This window comes from Protobothrops mucrosquamatus, unplaced genomic scaffold (genome assembly GCF_001527695.2).
Source record: "Protobothrops mucrosquamatus isolate PMUCROS unplaced genomic scaffold, P.Mucros_1.0 scaffold5795, whole genome shotgun sequence".
NCBI classification, from domain to species: domain Eukaryota; kingdom Metazoa; phylum Chordata; class Lepidosauria; order Squamata; family Viperidae; genus Protobothrops; species Protobothrops mucrosquamatus.
This window is the reverse complement of record NW_015391642.1, coordinates 5,472-15,843: the sequence shown is the minus strand read 5'-3', so window position 1 is coordinate 15,843 and position 10,372 is coordinate 5,472. Positions and strand designations below refer to the sequence as shown.

At 40.6% G+C, this 10,372-nt stretch overlaps 1 protein-coding gene across 1 annotated transcript in view; it reads right to left on the bottom strand.

The window, feature by feature from the left end:
- Positions 1 to 8,341, bottom strand: part of LOC107299957 (nitric oxide synthase, inducible-like) — a 29,068-nt gene extending 20,727 nt beyond the window's left edge. The window contains exons 1-6 of the mRNA XM_015829300.1: positions 8,330 to 8,341; positions 7,563 to 7,676; positions 6,295 to 6,443; positions 2,498 to 2,660; positions 1,580 to 1,671; positions 1,349 to 1,490 (exon numbers count right to left, since the gene is read on the bottom strand). Coding sequence (XP_015684786.1) covers positions 1,349 to 1,490; positions 1,580 to 1,671; positions 2,498 to 2,660; positions 6,295 to 6,443; positions 7,563 to 7,676; positions 8,330 to 8,341 — 672 coding nt within the window. The remainder of the gene's footprint in view (positions 1 to 1,348; positions 1,491 to 1,579; positions 1,672 to 2,497; positions 2,661 to 6,294; positions 6,444 to 7,562; positions 7,677 to 8,329) is intronic.
- Between the last annotated feature and the right edge of the window lie 2,031 nt (positions 8,342 to 10,372).

Below are 10,372 nucleotides of genomic sequence, written 5' to 3'. Positions count from 1 at the left end.
ACACCAGTGCTGTGGGAACTGCACTGGTTGCAGGTTTGCTTCTGGGTCCAATTCAACATGTTGGTTGCCATCTTCAAAGCCTTTTATGGCATGGGTCCAGTCTATCTGAGGAACACTCTCACCCAATGGGACTGGCCCACCCCACTCACTCCTGCGGAAGAGGTATGTTATGGACAGTGGTGGGATTAAAATATGTGAACAACCGGTTGTCTGTGTGGATGCTGCTTCCGGAAGTCCTTTCTGGGCCTGGGCAACAAAAAAATAGCTACCGGTTCTGCCGAAGTGGTGCGAACCGGCTGAATCCCACCACTGGGTACAGACTCTGCCAGCTAGTGGGGTTGAGAAGAAGAGCCTTTTCTGCTTGTCTCCTGCCCTTTGGAACAGCATGCCCTTTGAGGTCAGATCAGCCCTTACCATCTTGGTCTTCTGAAATGGCCACAAAACCTGGCTCCGCCAAATGGCCTGGGGTCCTAATAGGGGCTGTTCCACTTTGGAGGTGGTTAGTAGCTTAGAAGATCCTACCTCCATCCCAGTCATTTATTGGTCCCTTTTATTTAATCTCTTGTTAATATTTAAGGCTTTAATGCTAACGCTGAGTGTTTTTCATGTTTTAATGCTCTCATTGTTTTATATTATGCTTTTAAGATGTTGTAAGCCACCAGGGAGATAAATGGCATAGAGCCAGTTTGGTCTAGTGCAAGGGTAGGCAACCTTGACTCTTTTATGACTCGTGGACTTCAACTCCCAGAATTCCTGAGCCAGCCATGCTGAGGAGAAAGGGAGAGGTTACCATGCTGAGCCATGCTGCCTCAGGAATTCTGGGAGCTGAAGTCCACAAGTCATAAAAGAGCCAAGGTTGCCTACCCCTGACCTAGGTATATGACATACTGGGAGTTGAAGTCCACGAGTCATAAAAGAGCCAAGGTTGCCTACCCCTGACCTAGGTATATGACATACTGGGAGTTGAAGTCCACGAGTCATAAAAGAGCCAAGGTTGCCTACCCCTGACTTAGGTATATGACATACTGGGAGTTGAAGTCCACGAGTCATAAAAGAGCCAAGGTTGCCTACCCCTGGTCTAGTGGTTAAGGCATTGGGGTAGAAAGCAGGAGGCCATTGACTTGAACTCCTATCTTAACAGAAAAGCCAGCTGGGTTATTTTGGGCCAGTCATTCTCTCCTCAGGATTGTTGTTGTGGGGAAAATAGGAGGAAGTTATGTTGGATATGTTCAACACCTTGAGTTATTTATAAAAATAATAAAGGCGGGATACAAATAAATAAATATAAATTTAATAAATAATAATAAAAATAAAAACGCACTACTCTCAATATTTATTTTGTATATACCTGTGTAAACTCCACGTTGGCTGGATCTCCCACAATGGATCCATCTGGCATCTGGTAGCCAGCATACCTGATGAGTTGATTATTCCATATTCGGAAATCGTGCTTTCCATCAGTCCGGTGGGGGAAGACAGTGATGGTGGACCTGTTTCAAGAGAGTGGGGGTGAATGACAGCTTACTCAGCGAGTCTATAGATCCAGATGAAATATTAAAAAAAAAAAACCAGCTCATACCTTATGTTCCCTCCGTTTGTAGCATACTCCAAATGGCGACAAAGATGTTCAAACATTTCTTTAGCATTAGTGCAACTACGAGCATCAAACACCTAAAAGGCATTAATTAGCAAATGAGAAAACTTAATATTATTCCATGCTTCCAAGGTCGCTTTCCAACCAAATCCCAAAAATATAACTTTTGCAATCCTAAATAACTCTTCGATAATTCACACTTGAATCTTAGAAACTAGTTAGTTTAGCATGTTTTGCAGATAATATCCTCACAAAAAGGGCACTTATAGATTATTTAGCTCCAACTTCTCTCTAGGACAATATTTCGCAACCTCAACCTGTGTGGACTTCTACTCCCAGAATTCCCCAGGCACAGCTTACAGGTGCTGATGTTGTGAAGCATTGTCCTAGAACAGGGGTAGGCAACCTTGGCTCTTTTATGACTCGTGGACTTCAACTCCCAGAATTCCTGAGCCAGGAATTGTGAAGTCCACGAGTCATAAAAGAGCCAAGGTTGCCTACCCCGGTTGAAGAAGATCAAAGGAAGAGTATCAATTTCACATATCAATTCTTATTCATCTTTTTCATTTTTCTCTGAAACGTGCTCTTTTTCAGGTTATAAATTCTGACCTTCTAGAAGGCAGACAATTGGGGATCCAGTTAAGCAGATTCAAGAATTTAAATCTCTCCTTAGCTTGTAAAGTCCAATAAAATATGTGCCAACTCTTTCCTACTTCGAACCTTGCTAAGTGAAATCATTGACATCATCACAGCATCTGAAACATAGTCCTAGCATGCTGGACCAGAATTCTACTCTTTGTCTTATAATTTTTGTGGAAGTGTCACTATGGAATAGGATGAGCTGAACTCTGGCTATTTCGGTGGAATCTGGGAAGCCTTGAAGAGCAAAAGCAAATGGATCACCTGTAGATTGGACCACTGGATTCTCCCGATGCACCGAGGAGCATTTCTCCAGGCTTGCTTTGTGGCAAAGATAAGCTCTTCTTTGGTGAGTTGATAAGTCCCTGTTCTTTCTATCTCTTGAGCCACTGCTTCCAGCCGTGTTGTGTGCTCTTCCGTTTCTGCCCTGCAAAGAAAATATAGGAAATGGTGACAGGGGTGAACAGTACACTAAGCAATATTGGGAGTTAACTTAATTCAGAAATGATTCAGGGATTTCCCAATCAAAGAGATGCACAGAAGAAACTGGGCGCTATCTAACAAAATGAAATTCAATGGTGAAAAAAAGTACAGGTTCTACATTTAGGCAAGAAAAACCAAATGCACAGGTATAGTATAGGAGGTATCTTGCTCAATAGTAGTAACTGTGAGAGGGATCTCGGAGTCCTAGTGGACAATCATTTAAATATGAGCCAGCAGTGTGTTGCAGCTGCCAAAAAAGCCAACACAGTGCTAGGCTGCATTAACAGAGGAATAGAATCAAGATCACGTGAAGTATTAATACCACTTTACAATGCCTTGGTAAGGCCACACTTGGAATACTGCATCCAGTTTTGGTCACCACGATCATTTTTTCTACAACTCTGAGATCTTTCTCATGTCTCTTCTCGTTGTTTCTACTAAAGGGGACTGGAGGCTAAAACATATAAGGAACGGTTGCTGGAATTGGGTATGTCTAGTTTAACGAAGAGAAGGACGAGGGGGGACATGATAGCAGTGTTCCAATATCTCAGGGGCTGCCCCAAAGAAGAGGGAGTCAAGCTATTATCCAAAGCACCTGAAGGCAGGACAAGGAGCAACGGGTGGAAACTGATCAAGGAGAGAAGCAACCTAGAACTAAGGAGAAACTTCCTGACAGTTAGAACAATTAACCAGTGGAACAACCTGCCTCCAGAAGCGGTGAATGCACCAACACTGGAAGTTTTGAAGAAGAAACTGGACAGCCATTTGTCCAAAATGGTATAGGGTTTCCTGCCTGAGCAGGGGGTTGGACTAGATGACCTCCAAGGTCCCTTCCAACTTTATCATTATTATTATTATTATTAAACAAGTGAATGTTCAAAACCATCATTCTTTCCTATAGGGCTTTTTTTTCTCATAGAATGCCCAAAACGGAGTTCCAGCACCTTTTTTGAATGGAACCTTGTAGGGTAGGCAAAGCGGGTTGTATGATGTGTGTGAGTTCCAGCACCTTTTTTTTTTTTTTTTTTAGAAAAAAAGCACTGGCTATGACTAAATTGATGGCACTCCTGGTAGGAGAAGAGAGCCTGTAAAACTTCTTGTTACCTTGACAAATTGCTGCAGGAGTCATAATAATGAGACATTTTTTTCTTGCAGCACCAATGACATCGTTGTTTGCTTGTAAGATTAGAAGTAGTCGGCAAATGTCTGCAAACTCCGGCTCCAAAGATTAAAACACAGCTTTCTAGATAATAGAGATCCTTCACCTAATGACTTGGTTTAACCATTTAATACTCCATGGTGTGTTTAATCAGCTACACAGATAGTCCTCGATTTACAATCACAATTGAACCCAAAATCTCTGTTGCTAAGTGAGACATTTGTTAAGTGAACATTGCCCCATTTTACAACCTTTCTTGTCACGGTTGTTAAGTGAATTACTGCAGTTGTTAAATTAGTGACACGGTTGTTAAGTGAATCTGGCTTCCCCATCGGTATTGCTTATCAGAAGGTCGCAAAAAGGGATCATATGACCCCGGGACACTGCAACTGTCGTAAATATGAATCAGTTGCCAAGCGCTTGAATTTTGATCACATGATCGTGGGAATGCTGCAACAGTTGTAAGTGTGAAAGCGGTCATAAATTACTTTTTTCAGTGCCATTGTAACTGGTCACTAAATGAACTGTCGTAAGTTGAGGACTACCTATAATCAGTAGTTTCTCAAACTGAAAAGCCATAAACCATGGTTTATTAATAACAATAAACAGCAATGAAACTGCTTCATATTCTCTGCTTAAGCCATAATCAATTAAACCAGAGGAGAGGAGGGAGAAAATCTGTGTAATTGTTAGGAGTTAAAAACAACTTGATGGCACATGATAAATCAATGCTTAGTGCAAAGAGAGAACCGTCAATGACAGGTAATCCTGCCTGTTTTATATCATTGTTTCACCACTGCCCTCAGCACATTTTTTTTAAAAAAGTGCATGCATATTTGGGAAACATCAGCTCCATTTCTCTTCTCCAGTTGCATGGCTAAATATTCTTCCACCAACCGTAAACAGGCACAGAAGTGTCTTGGTCTAACACAGTTGTTTTCCAACCTTGGCTATTTTAACATGCATGTACGTCAACCCAGAATTCCCTGGCCACCTTGCTAAGGAATTCTGGGAATTGAAATCCACACTTCTTAAAGTGACTGAAGTCGAGAAACACTGAAGAATATGGATCTCATCTGAACAGATATATAATACCTGGGTTCACACAGTATGTTAAGCCATTGCTTTCATCCACTATAGTGCATAGAAGAAATCCAGATGGCTACGTTCACACATAGAACTAAGCCAAAACCAAGCAAACTATGTTATGCCATACTGGGTGTGTGAACCCAGTCAGCATGAAAATGCATAGCTCTCTAAGGTCTCAAGTGGAAACCCTTCCTAGATTTTGCAAGACACTAAATAATATGACTGTTATTGTATTACCTGCAATGCAGAATATAAACAAAGCAGCCGTGGGATCAATGGCTCTTAGCCTTAATAGTCATGGGACTATCTCTGGAGGCCATCTGCTATGGGCTTCCTTGGCTAGTTGGTTGGCCACTGTGAGAATAGACTCCTGGATGGAATGGACTAGGGGTCCGATCCAGCAGGGCACTGCTTAGATTATTATGGTTCTAAGTGAATAATTACCCAAACAAATTTCAGTTCTATAGGCCAAAAATGGCCTGCTGAGGCCTCCATCTGTCCTGCCAGATCCTATTAGCTTCTCTTCATCGCTCTCTCCCCCTCTTTTGATCTCTCCTGGAGTTCAGAAATTGTGTTTTTCAGCATTAAATTTCTAATCTCTTGTCAGTAGCTATTTGGAGATAACAAGGTCAACCCTCCCAAGGCACTCATTTCTTCACTCTTCCTCTCTAGCCCTGGGAGGCAAAGCTTTTTGCACATGAGAGGTTTCTTCCTTTCAAAGAGAATGTGGGACGGCTCCAGACTCCCTCTGCATCAAAGAATGGCTTAAGGAGAGCAGGTGGTGGAACTATCTATCTAAGAAGTTGTCCCTTTATCTGACTTGCCAAGGATGCAAGAGCTGAGAATGCAGGTGTGGGTCACTGCACCTGCCACAAGTGTCTGGCACAAGAATGTCATGTGCATCATTACATCATTATATAATTTACATTATCTACACAAAGATGTCAGAGCGGGAAGACCCTTGTCCCTTTCTTGCAGAAGCCCCAAACATCTGTTTTTGATGTGGTCCATAGGATTGTATGTAAAGTAGCTTGGATGTCTGAAGGCATAATTCAAGTGTAAATCTTCTTTAATCTTTCTATGTTCTTTCCTGTGTTCTGAGACATGCCTTCCCTGATCACCTGCTTTTTCCTTCTGTTTCACTTACAAACTTAAGACAACGCAAAGGCAGTTTATTGCTCTGCTAGCACTACAATTAGTGCTAATTGTATCACACCAATAACAGCCTAAAGGGCCTGATTGGAAGATCCTTTAAAAAGACCTTCCAAGATTGCCCAAAGGAGGTAAATCACAGGACAGAAGCTCAAAATAAGCAAAAAAACTGACTCACTTTTGAAGTGTGTTGTAGAAAAGATGGATAAACTCAGTTGCTTGGAGTAGTAACTTGTCTCTGGGGATGGGTTCATTTCGGGGACCTCGAATTAACCCTTTTGGATTCATGAGAGATCCCTGGCAAACTTTGCTCTGACAGTTAAGAACCTGGGAAAGAGAGGCAGGCAAGAGAGATAGGTTAGTAAACACTTCCAGAATCTGCAGTAGGCACAGCTGCAGGGTTTAACATTTGGGATGGTTTAATGCCCACACAATGAAGTAAGTGTAGTATGGAAGAAATCTGCTCAGGATCTCAGATCAGTATGGATTAATTATGGATGATTGTACTCCCGAGAATAACACGGACAACCAAGAAAACAAACCAACGGATCATTGAGCAAATCAACCCAGAATCTTCACTTGAGGTACAAATGACCAGGCTCAACTTATCCTACTTCAGACACCTTATACAAAGACCCAGTTCCCTTGAAAAGGCTCTATTGCTGGGGAAGGTGTAAAGAATGAGAAGAATAGGACCACCAGCAGCAAGATGGCTGGACCATTGGAAAACCTGAAGGACCAGGTTGGAGATAGAACATCCTGGGAGAAGATCTACTTACTGTATGTGATGGCTGATGTTGAAAACAGTTTGATGGCACATAATCATTTTGTCAATGAATGGATGACTGTAACAAATGATGGCTTCCTTTCACTGAAATCCTTACTGTACAGCTATGTGTGTATGTATGTGAAAACATGCCCCTTTTTAGTTTTTTTTCTTTTATGTATTTATTTATTTATGTATTTTGTGTATTCTTTTTATTTCTTACTTTTGCGTTCAGTAAATTTTAAAAAATGGGGGCAAATGAATGCAAGCTTCTAGAGGTAGAAGCCAAAAGTGAAGCGCTAGCATTCCAGCTTGTCTTCTGAACAGGAATCCAAATGGATTCTTGAGAGATGCCTGCTCAACCTCTGCTGAAGCAGGAATAGTGAAAGGAAGGCTGCTACCTTCCTGGACAAATTGTTTCCCTGCCAACTTCTTTCATTAATACAGTTTTTCCTAATTTTAATGGGGATACGCCTTCCTGTAATTTTAAGCTTGTAACAGTAACAGTTGTGGCCGCCACTTGAGATAATAGATAACAATCCTTCAGTTATTTAAAAGTATTATTGGATCTCCTTCAGCTTTCTCTGAATAGAGGAGAGTCTGCTATGGCCACTTCAACTGTGTGTGGTCTGCTGGAGAGCTAGAAAAAAACAACACCTAAATCTAAGCATTTTTATTACCTCTTTGGCCTGATGGTGCAATGCATCTTGAAGGATTGTTCCAGTCTCCCAATTTTTAATGTTTAAATGCCTTGGGCATCTAGATGTTTGTATGGTATTATTTTGGAGAAGTTTCTGGGCAGAAAAGAAATAAAAAACAATGCATTTGATTAGATTTAATTTGATTGCTACCCTTCCTCTAAATATCAGGGATATCTATCTATCTATCTATCTATCTATCTATCTATCTATCTATCTATCTATCTATCTATCTATCTATCTATCTATCTATCTATCTATCCATCCATCCATCCATCCATCCATCCATCCATCCATCCATCCATCCATTTTTATCTTCACACAAAAACAATTTTCAAGGGCAAAGGGCTTCAGAGCTGAGTAGCACAGCATAAAATTGAATTCAGCCTAAAACATTTAACCTAAATACCTGTTATCTGATTACTGTACTACATTCTCTGCCTTTGAATAATATTCTGAACATAAATTACCAAGTGAATCTGAGTTGATGCCACACAGGAAACTACGAAAACTAACCAGATTTAGCAACTAGATTTGTAACTGTCCTCATTAAGCATGTTTCCATGGACACAGGATTGGGCACACTCTCACAATTGTCGTTTTACAGTTGTCATTTCACTTGTTATTTTAACACAAGCTAAATTCATAAAATATGCTAAAGATCAAACTGAACAAAATATATCTTAATCTAGGTATTGGTATTATGCTGCTCTCCAGATGAAGCTAATCATCCTATCATCTCTGCTCACTTGGAGCGCCATCTGATCCCCAACTTTGCTTATCCCCTGTATTTCACAGTCTTAACTTCTGATGATTTTTGGATAAAGGGACCCCAAAGCCAGACTCACTTCTTTCGCCTTCTCAAGCAGTGTGATGCCATTGGGTTTCCTGCTCAGACTCTTAACAAGAGCACCTTCCTGCTTTGCCACACTAGGAGAAAGGAGAAATAACAATCCTTTATGAAGACATGAGAAATGCTTGATAGTAAAGCATTCAGTCTATGTTAAATAAGTGGGTCATCATCATCATCATCATCATCATCATCATCATCATCATCATCATCATCATCATCATCATTTTAGCCATTGTCTATTCACTGCAGGATGAAGGCCTCTTCCGCATGTTCCAACATGATCACGTATTTCTAGAGAAAAGGTAAAAGTAAAAAGTTCCCTGCCCAGTTGTGTCCGATTCTAGGGCACGGTGCTCATCTCCATCTCTTGACTGAGGGAGCCAGCGGTGTCCGAAGACATTTTCCGTGGCCATGTCACTAGCATGGTCTCCTGGGTCCCTTCCAGCTCTATTCTATTCTATTCTATTCTATTCTATTCTATTCTATTCTATTCTATTCTATTCTATTCTATTCTATTCTTCTATTCCATTCCATTCCATTCCATTCCTATTCTTATTCCTATACCTTTCCTATACCTATACCTAATTTCTATTCTATTCTATTCTATTCTATTCTATTCTATTCTATTCTATTCTATTCTATTCTATTCTATTCCATTCCATTCCTATTCTTATTCCTATTCTTATTCCTATACCTATACCTATTCCTATACCTATACCTAATTTCTATTCTACTCTATTCTATTCTATTCTATTCTATCCCATCCCATCCCATCCCATTCTATATACCAGTGCATGGAATGCTGTTACTTTCCCACCGAAGTGGTACTATTAATCTATTTGCATTTGCATACTTTCAAACTGGTAGTTGGGCAGGAGCTGGGGCAGGAACAGGAGCTCACCCTGTTGCATGAACTCTTGAACCTGGGCTGTCAGCTTTCCAGCTGACAAACTCAGAGTCTTTAACCTCTGAGCCACTGCGCCCCTGAGACAACCCAAAACTGGCCTGTTTCTCCTATCTTTTATGATGACCCTATTAGAGAAGCATGGTTGTACAGGTAATCCTTGACGTACAACCATTTGTTCAACAACCATTCAAAGTTATGACAGCTTATGACTGTCGCAGCACCCCCGCGGTTATGTGATCCAGATTCTGACAAGTGGCAACTGGCTTGTATTTAGGACAGTCCTGGGAAACGTGATCACTATTTGTATCCTTCCCAGTTATCTTCCGACAAGCAAAGTCAATAATGAAGCCAGATTTACTTAACAACCACAACAAAATGAGGTCATAAAATTAGATATGACTCACTTAACAACCACTTCGCTTAGAAACAGAAGTTCCAGTCCCAAATGTGGTTGTAAGTTAAGGATGACATTTATGATTGCCCTCACCTGGATGGAACATTTTTTTCTTTTTGAAAAAAGGGGGATTTCAACTAATGTCATTTCCTTTGGAAGGCATCCTCCTATGGCATCCCAAATATCCAAACAAATATAGATAAGGTGTAATGGATTTCCCAGGGAGGGGTGTGTGTGTGTGTGTGTGTGTAGGGGTTCTATAAAAACCAATTGCTGAGTTTTATGCTATATCCTTTTCATTTGTATCTTAAGTCGGCATATGTGTTCCCCGCTGTTGCCATTCTTGCTAAAAAGTAAGAGATAAAGCAGCCTGAAAGAGACTGGTCCAAGGACACTGAGATAATTTTCTGGCTAAGATGGAGATCTGAAATCCTATCTCCCCAGATTTATTTTTATACTTTTTTAAAGTTGAAAAAGCAAACGGCTACTGAAAAAAAATTGTGAGAAAACTGCACCTGAAAACAGCCATCATTGTTGAGGTTTTTTTTTTAAAAAACAAACAAACTAGAAATTATAGTTGGCATCACTGTTTACTGTATTAAAAAGTGGATTTTCCAGAGCAGGAAAAAACACTGACT